At 44.1% G+C, this 13,783-nt stretch overlaps 1 protein-coding gene across 1 annotated transcript in view; it reads left to right on the top strand.

Moving 5' to 3' along the window:
- Positions 1-13,519, top strand: part of LOC140721349 (uncharacterized) — an 89,967-nt gene extending 76,448 nt beyond the window's left edge. The window contains 2 exon segments of the mRNA XM_073036191.1: positions 433-743; positions 12,759-13,519. Coding sequence (XP_072892292.1) covers positions 433-743; positions 12,759-13,519 — 1,072 coding nt within the window.
- Positions 13,520-13,783: the final 264 nt, after the last annotated feature.

The following is a 13,783-nucleotide window of genomic DNA, read 5'->3' as shown; positions in this document are numbered from 1 at the left end:
CACACCGGGCAGAGGCTGTCATCTGCTGAATTTCTGGGAAAGGATTCACTCAGTCATCTGACCTAATGGCTCACCAGTGAGTTCACACTGGGGAGAAGCCGTTCACTTGCTCAGTCTGTGGGAAGGGATTCACTCATTCATCCAATCTGCAGAGTCATCAGCAAATTCACACTGGAGAGAGGCCATTTAGCTGCTCAGTCTGCAGGAAGTTATTCACTCATTCATCTCACCTACAGAGTCATCAGCGAGTTCACACTGAAGAGAGGCCTTCACCTCCTCAGAGTGTGGGAAGGGATTCACTCGGTCATCCCAATTACTGGCACACCAGTCTGTTCACACGGAGGAAAAGCATTTCAACTGCTCAGAATGTCGGAAAGGATTCACTGAGTCATCCACCCTACAGATACACCAGTGAGTTCACACTGGAGGGAGGCCATTCACCTGCTCAGAATGTGGGGCGAGATTCACTCATTCATCCACCCTACAGAGTCACCAGCAAGTTTACACTGGGGAGAAGCCATTCACCTGCTCAGAATGTGGGAAGGGATTCTCACTGGCATCCCACCTACAGAGACACCAATCAGTTCACACTGGGGAGAGGCCATACCTCTGCTCAGACTGTGGGAAGGGATTTACTAAATCATCGCATCTGAAGGTACATCAGCAAGTTCATGCTGGAGACAGGCTGTTCACCTGCTCAGAATGTGGGAAGACATTCACTCAGTCATCCCATCTACAGAGACATCAGCAAGTTCACACTGGAGAGTGGCCATTCACCTGCTCAGAATGTGGGAAAGGATTCACTCAGTCACCCCAATTACTGGCACACCAGTCAGTTCACATTGGGGTGTGGCCATTGTTATGAATCCCTAGGTTTTGTTTGCCGTGGACTGTCATTTTAAGAGAGAGAGAGATTAAGAAGGTGATCAGTCTGCCCTGCAGCTTGTTTACATCGCTCGCAGCTTGTTTAGTCTTAACCGAGGACACAGACACTCAGAGTCAGACAGAGATGAAGGAGGGAAAATAGGATCGAAACCAGGGAACTAGTGGCCAAGGGTCACTGATGATTACAACTTTCCTATGCCCACAAGGGTGGGTTTATTATCGATTCAGCATACATCGAATGCGTGGATGTCACCTCATTTGATCCATAGGAGTGGATCTGATTTGGGGTATCCTGTGAAGACCACTGATGTGTTAACCCTTGCCTGAGTGTGGTGTGGTAATTCACTTGAAGACGATACCCTTTGTGACAAGTCACTTTCGGTGATAATTCGTATGTGGATTTGGAACGAAGACAGACTTTCGTACTTTTCCATCTCAAGGCTCCAAGTCTTGTTTCTCCCGAGCTCAATAGTTTTGGAGTTATATTTGCACATATATATATATGTATATATATATATATATACACACACATAACAATGTTATCTTTTGTTTATCTTGCTTGTTACTATATTATACGTAGATTCTAATAAAGATAATTTTAACTTCAAAAACAGACTCCAGGTGTAGTCTATTGCTGCTGGTTCATTTCTAAAGCGTTATGATTCATAACAAAATTGGGCCTGCGTCCAAGATATTAACATTTTGCGGGCATTGTCATTAATTATCGATTTCATTGAGGAAGTCCCTCTGATTTATTTGTGTGTGGAAAATCAGTAGCATTGGATGTTGATAGATGTCAGAAAGCGCCAACCTCTGAGGCATTAGAGGACGCCAGAAGGATTGAGTTGTTGAGTCTTGCTAGAAGGTTAAAACTTGCTAAGGTGAAATCGACAATAAGGAGGGCACAGATGCAGAAGATAACAGCTGAACATTATGTATCTGAGGGAGTGTTTAAAGTGGAGGAGTTGGAGGTGTTCCTGAAAGTAAACCTCGTGAGCTTGTGCTCCAGTACAAGTGAGAAAAATTAAAGATGGAGGCTGCGGAAGGCAGAGGCAGTTTGAGGCTAGGGATGCAGAAAAACAGGGAGGAAGCAGAAAGACAGAGGTTGTTTCAGCTGGAAAAATTAGAGAGATTACAGCAAAGGGGTCTGGCGTTAGACTGTAGTGATAAGTTTAAGGCCAGTCAGGAAGTTAAATTGGTACCTCCATTTGATGAGGCAGAGGTTGATATATACTTTCAGCATTTTGAGAAGGTTGCTCAAAGTTTAAAGTGGCCAAAAGAGGGTTGGCCTTTTCTCTTACGAAGTGTAATTAAGGGGAAGGCTCAGCAAGCCTATTCTGCTTTGACAGTTGATGAAGCAGCTGATTATGACCTAGTGAAACAGTCTTTGCTCAAAGCTTACGAGTTGGTCCCAGAATCATACAGGCAAAAGTTTAGAAATTTGAGGGAATCTGTGAAACAGTCTTATATGGAACTTGCTTATGAGAAGTTTGTGTGTTTTGACTGCCGGTGCACATATAATGATATAAATGATGATTGTAACAGCTTGAAAGTATTGCTTTTAATTCAAGAATTCAAAAGGTGCATTCCTGATGACATAAAGAACCTATTTAGCTGAAAAGGATGCCGCTACTCTGCAGGAGTTTGATAGAATAGCAGATGAGTTTGTTTTTACTCATAAGGTTAAGATTATCCCGAATAAGAGCTTCCAAAAGAGTAGCAGGGATCACCGGGGTAAACCAGAAATTAACGCTGGAATAATGACAAGAGTAAGGATGAAGGGAAGCAGTTGAAGGAGAAATATTCTGGTCTCACTTGTTACTATTGTAAGAAAGCTGGTTATATTATGGCTAATTTTTCCATCCTGAAGAAGGAAAAGGAAAAGGATTCAGTCCCAAAAGCCTGTGTTCAGTATGTTGAAGCACCTATAAACCCACAGGGTTCTGAACATTCTGTTTCAGGCTCAGTTAAGGTCTTATTAAAGTCATTGGGGGCGGCATGGTTTCCGTGCCATTGCACAAGGTAACTTTACTGTCAGGGTTGGTTTCGGGACCTGTTAAGATCGGAGTATGCTCCAGTTTACCAGATGAAGATGTTATTTTGCTGTTAGTGAATGACCTGGCAGATGGTAAAGTTGTTCCTGCATGCAGTTAACAAGTAACCCAACTACTGACGACCCACAGATGGATTTTAACATTTATCCTTCCTGCGCAGGAACTCGAAGTATGGCTAAAATGTCTGCTAACGCAGACGGTTCTGTGCAGCATGATTCTGATACGCATGAGAGCCAAAATCGAGTTTATCACAGAACAGAACCAAGACCCTGAGTTTGAAGCTTTAAAAGAAACAGCTCTCTCAGATGATGTGATTAAGAAAGTGCCAGTAGGGTATTATCTCAAGGATGGAGTGTTAATGAGGAAGTGGAGGCCACCTACTATATCAGCGAGTGAAGAATGGGCAATTGTTCACCGTTGTAGTTCCTAAAGTTTATAGGACTGGAATTTTAACTTTGGCCCACAGTCTGCCCTCAGGTTGCCATTTTGGAGTGAATAAAACTGTAAACAGGATTATGAAATTATTCTACTGCCCTAATCTGAGGAAAGATGTTGTGACCTTTTGCAGAAACTGTCACATTGGTCAAGTTGTTGGTAAACCTAATCAGATCTCCACAGTGCCCCACTGCAGTCTATATATAACTGCATTTGGTGAACCCTTTTCAAAATTTATAGTAGATTGTGTTGGCACATTGCCAAAGACTAAAGCTGGCCATCAGTATCTGCTAACTATCATGTGTACTGCATGCAGATTCCCAGAGGCAATACCTCTCAGAAATATTAAAGCTAAAACTGTGGCGAAGGCTCTTACCAAGATTTTTTTTACTTTATTTGATTTGCCTAAAGAAATCCAGTCTGATCAAGGAAGCAATTTAACATCTGGATTATTCCAGCAGGTATTTTATGTACTGGGAGCTAAACAAATTACATCCAGAATTACGATGGGTTCTAGGAAGATTTTATTCTACCCTCAAAACAATGATTAAAACATAATGTGTTCCACACTGTCTCTCTCTCTCTCTCACTCCATGACTTGTAAAGGCTTGAAAAATACATTATCGGACGCACGCATGCACATGCCAAAAAAAGACATACTGTGTTGAAAATGGAAAAGACTGAGATAAAGGAATATATTTGCTTTTGTTCGCAGTAAGAGAGTTGGTACAGGAATCACTGGGCTTTAGTCCATTTGAATTTGTATTTGGTCATAGAGTGAGGGGAGCTTTGACCTTGTTAAAGGAACAGTGAATTGTTGGGGATGTGCATGATAACTTGTTGGACTAAGTTTTGAAGTTCAACAATGAACTACTCCAGGCCTTTAGTCTAGCGAGACAAAACTTAAAGATTTCTCAAAACAAACTGAAGTGTTGGTTTGATAAGTGGGCTTGCGAAAGAAAATACCAGGTGGGGGATAAGGTGCTTACCTTATCTCCAATGTTGACAAATCCACTTCAGGCAAAACTTAATGGACCGTGTGAAATAGTCTCTCAAATTAATAATGTGCATTATGTTATCAAAACACCCGACGGATGTAAACTAACACAGGTGGTACAGATAAATATAATAAAGTCTTATTTTGACAAGCAGGCACCATCTGTGTGTGTTGTTGTCAAAACATATGAATCTGGCAACCCTGAGAATAAAGCAATTGACTTGGCTGAGACTTTTCACAAGCCAAACATTGTCCCAGTTAAGCTAATGAACTCGGTTGTTCCAGAAAACTTTGATAACAGGTTGGCTCACCTGCAGCCAAAACAACAACAACAGCCGAAGGAATTAATTCTGCAGTTTAAAGATTTATTTCCCGATGTTCCCAAGCAAACCACGGTCGCAATACATGATGTAGATATTGGTTAAACCGATTAAAGAACACCCATATCGCATGAACGTAGAAAAGTGTAAATTGGCTGAGCAAGAAATTGAAAATATGCTGGAAAATGGTATTATTAGTCCTTCAGCATCAGATTGGAGTCACCCCCCCCCCCGTTATTGTGCCCAGACGTGATGGTAGTGTTAGATTTTACACTGATTATAGGAAGGCAAATGCAGTAACAAAAGCACATGCCTATTCTATCCCTAGGATGGATGATTGCATCAATAAGGTTGGAAAAGCTGAATTTCTTGCAAAGTTTGATCTGTTTACAGGGTAGTGGTGTGTTCCATTGACGGACAGAGGTAGAATAAATTCTGCATTTATGATACCATCTGGGTTGTATGAATATAATGTCTTGCTGTTTGGGAATGAAAACTGGTCCAGGAACATTCTGGAGAATGAATGATTCTGTAATTCGAGGGTTGGAACACACAGATGTCTATATTGATGACTTAGTCACGGGGAGTGACACTTGGGACGAGCATATCTCTGCAGTAGAAAAACTGTTTGACAGGTTTTCCCAGGCCAGCCTTACAGTTAACTTAGCTAAGAGTGAATTTGGCCATGCCACTGTGACCTGTCTTGGCTATGTTGTAGGTCAATGCAAGTTGGCTCCTTTTCGGGAAAAATTCCAGGCAATTTCTTGAATTCCTATTCTGACTGCTAAGAAGGCTCTTAGAAGGTTTCTGGGAATGGATGGATATTACCGTAAGTACTGTAAGAACTTTGCTGCTATCGCTCTTCCTCTGACTAATCTCCTGAAGAAGGGTGAAAAGTTTGTTTGGACCGAGCCTTGTCAGGAGGCATTTGAACGATTTTAAGTTATTATGTGAGATTAGGCCAATCAATGGAGTGCTGTCAGCAAATTTAATTAGCAGATTGGAGCTGTGGGTGGCAACACAAATCATGTGTGCACAGAAAGTAAAGGAGAGGGCCAAAGAGACAAATCTGTGGGTTATGTGTCCTGAGGGTCAGAGAGACAGAGGAGATGGAGCCCACTCTTACCACCTGCCGGCTATCTGACAGGAAGTCCAGGATTCAGCTACACAAGACAGAATGAAGGCCGAGGTCTCTGAGCTCCTTGTGGATACTTCATGCCTTTGTATGGCTACTGCTCTGCCCATGACTGCAACGAACTGCAGAGAACTTTGGAGAGCAGAGAACATCAGAGAAACAAGCCTCCGCTCCATGGACTCTTCCTACACTTCCCCTCCCTCGGAAAAGCAGGCCATGTACACAAATAACCTCATAACCTGGATATTCTTGCTGCAAACCCGCTCCCACATTGGCGGAGAGATACAAAAGCCTTAAAGTGCGTAACACCAGTCTGCAGTTATAAGCCAAATGAATGATAAAATGGACTCAAACTCACAATGTATATCGACATGACCCTGCACTATATGTCTATCCGCACTGCACTTTCCCTGCAGCCTAATACTTTGTTACAGTTATTGTTTTCTTGTATATCAGCTCAATGTACTGTTGTAATGTATCGATCTATGTGGATGGTACATCAGGCAAGATTCTCACTGTAGGTCAGTACGTGATAAGAATAAACAAATTCCCCATTTTAATTGTGTGGAAATATTAGACAGACTGAGCTTCTGCTCTGGAACCACAGAAGGAAACTGAACTGTTGTCATTTCTGTGGAAAGCAAATATATGGAAAATGCTTCAATCTCTCATTACGATCTGCGGTAACTGGGATCAGGTGACCGGTGTTGTGTCTCCCATATCAGTATCAGAATCAGGTTTAATAGCACCGGCATATGCCATGAAATACGTCGTCTCTGCGGTAGCAGTAGAACCTAATTCTTAACAAAAGATTTTAACAATTGTGATTTAAAATAAGTGTATATATATAGTACAAAAATAGAAAAAATAAAAATGTAATAAACTATTTTAATTGTGTAAATGTAATAAAGTATTTTAATTGTGTGGATCTATTTGACTGACTGGGTTGTTGCTTTGGAAATTCTGAAGTGAAGCTGAATTAAACTTTACACATTTATGAGAAGCTCAGATAAATACAGAAGGTTAAATTCTCACATAAATGGGTCAGACACCCCAAAACATCGGCTGCACTTCAGCACGTCGAAACAGTGAATGAAACATGCAGAAAATATTGCACGAAAAAAAAACAATGTCCACCCACAGCGAGAGGACGTGACTGATCCGGATCTCACTGCCTTGTCTGAAGGGGCAAAAGGTGAAGCTACACGTACACGTAGAGCAGTGACCCGCAGATGCTGCAGATCTGCAGAAAAACGTGAACAGGGAACGGGATCAGGTGACAGGTGGAGGGACTCCCACCTGAACCGGTGACTCTGCTCCTCTACCCACACACACTGCCTGACCCATCCGCCGCATTCCCCACATTATTCCATATTTATACCAGATACATGTCTACTTTTCCACACCATATCTGCACCGATCCCTTTTCCTCCACCCCCAGGTCACTGAGTCACGGGCTCGATTCCCATCCCGGTCCGAAACATAATTCAAGCCCAAACAGGAAGTGTTCACGTTTCATTTAAATCGGTTCTGTGTTTATAAACACTAATTTGTATTCAAATTCCTCCGGCTTCAGTGGACAGGAACACTGAAACATCAAGTGAGAAACAGCAGGAGGTGGCCATTCTGCCCATCTAACAATCAACAAGATGGCGGCTGCTCTCCCATCTCAGCCACGTTTCTGTCCGATCCTCATTTCCACGATCCTTTCGGTCTCCACACATCAGCCGGACTCTTTTCTACCTGAGAACGATCACTGAGTCTTCACCGCTCTCTGTGGAGGGGATTTACAGATATTCACCACCCTCGGAATGGAGACATCCAATCATCTCAGTCCCGGACCATCCACCCACTTTTTCAGAGACTGGGATCCCTGGATCAAACGGTAATGATGTGCATTTCAATGTGTTCTCCTCTCAGTCCTCGATTCTCTAAATTACATTTAGAGTTATCACATTTGATCTTTCTTCAAGTTATGACCCCACCACTCCAGGGATCAGTCAGGTGAATCTTCATTGCACTCTCTATAACAAATACTCTCTAACCTCTTTGTTCATCCTCTATGGAATTAATTTCCATCTTCTGCAGCCCCGTGTTGCCCCAACCACTCACCTCCCACCCCTGTCACTGTTTTCGCCTTCCACCTACCCCCTCACCTGGATCCACCACTCAATCCCCAGCTCTTGCCCCATCCCCACCCCTCACCTCTTTTCTCTGACTATTTCCCGTCCACTCTCAGTCCAGAGGGAGGGTCTCGCCCCGAAATGTTGACCGTCTATTTCCCTCCACAGATGCTGCCCGACGCACTGAGTTCCTCCGGCAATTTGTTCTTTGGTCTGTATAACCCGTGTTAGTATGGGGAGCGGGAATTTACACCATATTGCAGGGTTAGGGTTTGTGTTAATGGACTTTTCGGTGAGACAACAACATTAATCACGGGTTTCCTCACTGAATCCAGTGTTGTGAGATGTAAAGTCCCCTGTTATGTGTCCGGCTGTGCCGTGTTGTTGGTGGAGTGGGCAGCGTGGTGTTTGTCTCGATTCGGGTCACAACACCAGAATTGCCAGCGGGGTCCACACACAGTGTATTAGTCAACAGAAAACCTCTTGTCACTGCAGGCTTTGTCTCCTGGTAAACTCAACACCCTGACAGTGTGGCCCATAGATGCCCCTTCCTCTCAGAGTCAGGGAATCATTCTGTCAGCTGATCGACGAGAGGATATTATATTTATTGGTCATTAAAGTTCACCCAGATTCGTTTGGACGGATTTGATGTGGAGTTCGGGGTGTCACAGTGAAAGGGCCGGACGGCCGAACTCTCCCCGTTGTCCAATCGTCCTTCCAGGTGAGGCGACACTTCACCTGTCAAGCTTCTGCAGTCGCCCATTGTGTCCGCTGCTCCCGATGCGGCCGCCTCGTCGCTGGTGACACCGGCTCCTCCTCAGTTTTGCCGGGTAGGAATGTTTTTTAACGGAAGTCGATATTTTTCTTCCCTTTTGTGCGGGAGGGGTTGGTTTTGGGGGTTGATGATCGGGAGGCCGTCATTTTTGATGCGGGGGGTGGGGAGGGAGTTTCATTTTTTTTCTCTCTGAACGACTTTCCTGTTTTCTTTGTTTCGTGGTTCTCTGGAAAAGAATAAAAAAACTGAGCGGTATTTATGGATACCTGCTTTGATAATAAATTAACCTTTGAACTATCCGATCCGAGCAGGACTTACTTAGTTAGTCACTCAGACAGGAACAGTCTGTGAATGCTCCCACCCATTTCACCGATTCCCCTCACACCACAGATATATCTGTCCAGATACACCCCACACAAGACAGGCTGGAGCCAAAAATATTTACTACATGACAGGCCCTAAAGACAAATTACAAAATAGTCATAATGGCTTACACACACAGAACAGACAGAAGCTGTCCTATCAGTACACATGAGTGCACAAGGAGATAAGCATCCTGAAACCTTGGCTAGCTACCCTCAAGAAGAAATATGGCTCAGCACGGCTTAGCACATTGGTTGATCATCAGAAGTTTCTTTCAGAGAAACAGGCTGCTATTTTTAATGTAGTGTTAACCATTTTGCATACTATATCATTCCCTCCTTTAGATCATTCATGATTAACAAAGTAGTAACTTTTTACAGAGAAAGAAACCAAGTAGAGTATTAATTTCTCAATAGGTAAAAACGCATACATCAGTAATTATAACAATGATATGTACAACCATTTGGACATAATGCAATATCATGCCCCACATATTACCGACAGGTCTTCGAAGATCACCATTTCGACCCTTCGGTGAACCCGTGTAAATCCTGCCCTACTCTCTTGATGCTGTCAGTCTCCTTGGCAGTGTGCTTGGAGAGGGATGTAACGTTAGTAGACTCATCAGGGATAGAGGTGCAGCATTCTGTGTCAGTAATAGCACAGGTTCCCCTTTTCTCAGCTGGGATAAAATCTGAAGCCGTACGATTCTGTATGACTGTTTGCCGGATTGCAATCATTTCAGTGGATATTTCTGTTACTTGGGCCTGTGTTTCTGTCAGGGCCCCTGCAGTATTGTGGCCAGCTCCTCAAGTGATGTTAGCCAAATCGTTTATCTCTCGTGAATTCCTGGCTACACCATAGGAGAGAAAAGCGATCATCCAAAATCAATCAGTCTCAGTTATTCCTCTCGGCTGCTGGGCACCTGCAGTTATGGCCAGGATGCATGTTTCCCAGTATAGGAAGTTCAGTTTGGTGGGGGCCTGCGATACCATCCCTCAAAACACCGACAGCCACAGTCATCTCTGACTGGACCACAGTTACTCACTCTCTTCCCCAGGTGTTATTTGAGGAAGCCCAGGCTGAGAGTTCCTCAATCTGGTTTAGCAGGATTACAGACATTGGAAGGAAGGTTCTACCTGTTTGGCAAGGTGTGACCGAGAGAGAGAAAGGTGTTAACATGGGGGCCCCCAGAATGACATAAACACGAAGACCTCTGTTACATTCCTGTAACGGTTTAAATGAACCAGCAGCAATAGACGACACCTGGAGTGTGCTTTTGATGTTAAAACCATTGTCTTTATTCGTATCTACTTATAATATAACAAATTAAGCAAAATAATCAAAAGCTAATAGTGTTATGAGGACACATATGTGTAAATATAACTCCCAAACCACTGAGCGCAGGGAATATCAAGCTTAAAGTTTTGAGATGGGAAAGTATGAAATTCAGTTCATCCACGGAATCAATGACGAGAGAGAGATATTTGTAATCCAAGGTGAATGTCAGGAGAAGGCAATTACGTTGAATTCCACAAATTCCACAGTGGTAAAACAGGATAACAGTCGCTGCAGGTCTTATCCGTCGTTGTTCTAAATCCACATACGAATTATCCCCAAAAGTAGCTTATCACAGGAGTACTGTCTTTAGAAGGAACTACCACCCAAGCAAGGGATAACACACAGGTAGATTCCGCAAGGTACTCCCAATCCAGACCCAACACACAAAGTATTACCGACAGTGATTTCCACAGAATATCCCTTCTCACAAGTGTTTACCACATCACACACCCGAATCCAGCTAAGGGTTAACAAAAGTTGTAGCCACGGGATACTCCAACAAAATCCCCATTTGGATTATACGAATTATCACCAACAGTGATTGGTCACAGGGGTACCTCTTCAAGTGAATTACCACACCCAGGCAAGGGTTAGCACAAGTGGTCCTCACAGGATACTCCCAAACCAACAGATCCACTCCAATGGATCAAACAAAGTGACAATCACACATTCGGTATACGCTGGATCAATAGTCAACCCACCCTTGTGGGCATAGGAGAGTCCAAACAGTGACCTTTGCCACTCGGCCCTTTGTTTCGAACTTTCTATCTTCTTTCTTTCTCTCCGGCTGACTGTGTGTCCTTGCTTAAATAAAACAAACTGTGAGCTATGTAAACACAAGCTGCAAGCAAGTGTAAACACGCTGCATCGTCAAATAGTTCCGCCCCTCTCCCTCTCTCTCAGTAAGAATCAAACAGGAGCCGGGAAAGCCAGGCTTGTTTACACAGGAATTTAGTAGGAGAATTTAGAATTTAGTATTTTCTCCCCGTATTGCCTTTTTAGTTATCTTCTGTTGTTCTTTAAAAGTTTCCCAATCCTCTGGCTTCCCTCTCATCATTGCTATGTTATACATCTTCTCTTTTATTTTTATACTGTCCTTGACTTCCCTTGTCAGCCAGGGTCGCCCCCTACTCCCTTTAGCTGGCTTTTACCACTGAGATGGTGCGGGACTACAACCAGAGGCCATGGGTTAAGGGTGAAAGGTGAAATGTTAAGGGTAACATGAGGGGAAACTTCATCACACAGACAGTCATCTGGGTGTGGAATGAGCAGCCAGCACAAGTGGTGCATGCGAGCTCGATTTCAACATTTAAGCGGTTCGTGTAGATACCTGAATGGTAGGGGTGTGGGAGTGGGCAGTTTAATTAGTTCAGCACAAACCAGATGGCCCAAATGTCCTGTTTCTGTATTGTAATTTTCCACAAGAACCTGAAGTAATACTAATATTCACTCTAAGTCCTTTTAACAGCTGTGCAGACCAACCATTCACCTCAGCAGGGATTTTTTATATGGCGTTAAATTTGTGGAACTTTAAGTTAATAATACGTCACAGAAAATCCCAGATGCACGTTAAAAAGAGAATTTGCGTGAGAGTGTTTCAGTTACTGTGGGGCCAGGACCCATGCAGCTCAGTGGGAACAGGGAATAATACCAATGGAGAGAGTCAAACTGAGCCAGGGTACAAATTGCAGATGGCAGAAATGCCCCATTCTTATAGAAACAGGAAGAGCATCGGGGAATTGATGGTCATTCCAGATACCAGCAATCTGCCCAGTCAGGAGATGATTTCTCTGTCCAACTTGGGTTCAACCTCATTGTAACAGTGAGGAACAGCCAGATCAAAACTTGGCGACTCAAGCAATCTCATCTGAAATGTTGTCCTACAGCCATTGATGGACTTTGTAAATCATTTCACAGGTTAAAACGAGAAGGAATTTGTCTCCGGGAATCTCAAACACACCACGCCAGTTTTGCTGTCTCTGTCCAGATATTTAAGAAGTGAAGCGAGGGATTCAATCGAACATCCTTCCTACTCAGACTGTGGGGAGGGATTTATTCGGTCAACTGACCAACTGGCACGCCCGTCATCTTACAAAGGAGAAAGGCCGTTCACCTGCTCAGACAGTGGGAATGGATCCACTCGGTCATCTCAACTGAAGGTACATCAGCAAGTTCACACTGGGCAAGGCCATTCACCTGTTCTGTGTGTGAGAAAGGATTCAGTTGGTCTTCCCACCTGCGGACACACCAGTCACTTCACATCGGGCAGAGGCTGGTGATCTGCTGAATTTGTGGGAAAGGATTCACTCAATCATCTGACGTAATGGCACACCAGCGAGTTCACACTGGGGAGAAGCCCTTCACTTGCTCTGTCTGTGGGAAGGGATTCACTCAGTCATCCCACCTACAGAGACACCATCGAGTTCACACTGGAGAGAAGCCCTTCCTTTGTTCAGAATGTGGGAAGCAATTCACTCAATCTTCCACCCTACAGATACATCAGCGAGTTCACACCGGGGAGAAGCCGTTCACCTGCTCAGTCTGTGGGAAGGAATTCACTCAGTCATCCCACCTACAGAGTCATCAGCGAGTTCACACCGGGGAGAAGCCATTCACCTGCTCAGAATGTGGGAAAGGATTCGCTCACTTATTCAACCTACGGATTCACACGCAAGTTCACACTGGGGAGAAGCCGTTCACCTGCTCAGTCTGTGGGAAGGTATTCAGTAAGTCATCCAACCTACAGAGTCACTTGCGAGTTCACACTGGGGAGAAGCCGTTCACCTGCTCAGTCTGTGGGGAGAGATTCACTCAATCATCCAACCTACAGAGACATCAGCGAGTTCACACTGGGGAGAAGCCATTCACATGCTCTGTCTGTGGGAAGGGATTCACGCAGTCTCCTCACCTACAGAGTCACTTGCGAGTTCACACTGGGGAGAAGCCGTTCACCTGCTCAGTCTGTGGGGAGAGATTCACTCAGTCATCCACCCTGCAGAGACATCAGCGAGTTCACACTGGGGAGAAGCCGTTCACCTGCTCAGAATGAGGGAAGCGATTCACTCGGTCAGCCAACCTACTGAGTCACTAGCGAGTTCACACTGGGGAAAGGCCATTCCCTGCTCAGAATGTGAGAAGGGATTCACTCAGTCATCCCAAGTAATGGCACATCAGTCAGTTCACAATGGGGAGTGGCCATTGTTATGAATCCCTAGATTTCGTTTGCTGTGGACTGTCATTTTAAGAGAGAGAAATTAAAAAGTTAAATCAGTTTGACTTCAGCTTGTTTACATCGCTTACAGCTTGTTTAGTTTTAACCCAGGACAAAGACACTCAGAGTCAGACGGAGACGAAG

Source organism: Hemitrygon akajei, unplaced genomic scaffold (genome assembly GCF_048418815.1).
Source record: "Hemitrygon akajei unplaced genomic scaffold, sHemAka1.3 Scf000054, whole genome shotgun sequence".
Classification (NCBI taxonomy): domain Eukaryota; kingdom Metazoa; phylum Chordata; class Chondrichthyes; order Myliobatiformes; family Dasyatidae; genus Hemitrygon; species Hemitrygon akajei.
This window is presented reverse-complemented; position numbering and strand designations above follow the sequence as displayed.